Source organism: Aplysia californica, unplaced genomic scaffold, assembly GCF_000002075.1.
Source record: "Aplysia californica isolate F4 #8 unplaced genomic scaffold, AplCal3.0 scaffold00496, whole genome shotgun sequence".
Taxonomy (NCBI): domain Eukaryota; kingdom Metazoa; phylum Mollusca; class Gastropoda; order Aplysiida; family Aplysiidae; genus Aplysia; species Aplysia californica.
The window spans coordinates 464,295-466,457 of NW_004797766.1; the positions used below are offsets into that span (position 1 = coordinate 464,295).

The 2,163-nt window shown below is 41.0% G+C and overlaps 1 protein-coding gene across 1 annotated transcript in view; it reads right to left on the bottom strand.

Annotated features, from left to right (window-relative positions):
- The window catches only part of LOC101853255 (protein FAM234A), a gene marked incomplete at its 5' end in the record, with an annotated part of 14,766 nt that extends 13,095 nt beyond the window's left edge, over window positions 1-1,671 (bottom strand). The window contains 2 exon segments of the mRNA XM_005105863.2: window positions 62-226; window positions 1,527-1,671. Of these exon segments, the coding sequence (XP_005105920.2) occupies window positions 62-226; window positions 1,527-1,671 (310 nt within the window).
- Between the last annotated feature and the right edge of the window lie 492 nt (window positions 1,672-2,163).

Below are 2,163 nucleotides of genomic sequence, written 5' to 3' on the forward strand. Positions count from 1 at the left end.
CTCTCTCTCTCTCTTTCTCTCTCATCTCTCCCCCCCCCTCCTCTCTCATCTCTCCACCCACCTGTAAGACTCCCGTTCCTCCAGCTTGATCTTCCAAATGACTTCCATGGTCTCCCCGTCATACAGCACCATGGCCCCCGTGAAGGCGGTCATGAGAACGTCCTTCACCCCGTCCTTGTTCATGTCCACCAAAACAGGGGGCACCATCACCCCTTTGGGCTCCGACCTGGACATATGTTGTAATATTTTTAAAAATAAATACTACTAAATATTATATCGACATCAGAACGACTTAGATTTGTTCATAAAGATATAATAAATAGATACATGTACCCGACCTTAGACATACTTGGGTATGATATGTTAATAGATACATGTACCCTGCCTTAGACATACCTGGGTGTGATATGTTAATAGATACATGAACCGGGCCTTAGACAGGGGAGGTTTTCACCCAGTACGAAAGTGTTTTGATGCCTGTAAAATGGCAGCTTGCACTGTTTGCTTTCCACACATTTGGGATTGTAGCCGAATTCAGAATGCTATCATGTCTTCTGGGGCAATACTACAGATTGCAAAGAGCCTAGAGCTGGCTGTTGAGCAAGCATTAACGGTATACAAATGTTATGCAGGTATTTATCATTTATTATAATAATATGTTATTACAGCAAAAGTAAATTTACATTTTATATAAACTGTAAGACGAAAGAGAAAGACTAATAACAATCCAGTGAGTACAAAATCCTGCTGATAAATTATATTTGCCTTGTAATGACTGCAAGGGACATTTATTTGTTTGCAGGCACTGTTTAATTTAGGCACATAATGTGCTATCATGAAAACCTAAAACGTAGACAGGACAGAAAGCAGCGACCATAGTTAAGCACAACGTCGTTGCACTCTCGGGCCTCGGTCGAAAAATAAAACGTGTTGCGCTTTAAAGTGTGGTCTTCTCTATAAAAAGAAAATTGGGATCATCTTCTGGTTGATTATTGCGTCAGGTCTGCTCCAATTGTGATTTGTGAGGCATCGTGATGGAATCAGGCTCTCATCAATTTTCGGGCATGTAAAGTTATTGGTATCATCTTAAAGTTTGTTCTCTTGTCTGCCTCACATTTAAACTTGTTTGAATTTGGACGATCGACTTGGGTTTTGTTGAAATCACAGCGGTATGGGAATAGTTGGTCAGATTAGTCGCTGCCATTCTGCCATACGGCACTTCATACAGAATCGGACAGGGGTCGCAGGAGTGTACACAGGCTTTCACTGGCGTGTTCAGCCAGGTAGATAATCAGACCCTTAAGCGTAAGATCCCGGATTCAAGCCTTAGTTCGGTCCGACGTTATGTCCTTGGGTAAGGCACTTTTCACGAATTGTCTCATCTGTCTCGGTCCTATGGGAGATGGATGTTAAATCCGGAGGTCTCGTCTTATAAATAATCTAACAGTGTTGCAAGGGGCATTAAACTTAGTCAATAATTTCTTATATTTTTTCGTACCTTTGATTGTCAGTGTAGTATTACTCACAGAAACAGGGTGAAGACACCATCAGGTCCTGGACGTTTGAACCCCCAGTTGCCGTACTCTCCTGGGGCCTGGGCGAGCATGTCGTAACTAGGTCGTTTGGTCACGTGATGGTACAGGTCTGGTACCGAGATGGCCATGAACCGGCCTGTGAGGAAAGAGTGGATTCACAATTTTATTTAATTTGTAAGAAAAGTATTGGTACAGGAAATGTGGAGCTGTTAATGACATAGGAAATGGGGAGGGTGGGGGAGTGGAGGACATGAAAGAACATGAGAGAATAAAATAAGATAAGATAAGATAAGCCTGTTGCTGTGAGCATACAATCTCAATCCAATAAGCATGCTAATTATTTATCTAGCTGAATTAATCAATTGTATTGTTAGTCATTGTTTATGTATATGTGAAATTATATAATGCGTATAATGGGTGGTCTGTTTGTGAATGTAAACATGTATGACATGTCGTTTCTATGTATATAATATGTGTGTAGAAAAGAGGGAGTGTAAGAGAATATGTGCGTATGAATGTGTATATGTAGTATGTGTGTATGTGTCTGTGTGTATGTGTATGTTTCTGTGTGTATTTGATAATATGAGTGTATGCGTTTGTGTATTTATACATATTGCGCGCGCGCCCG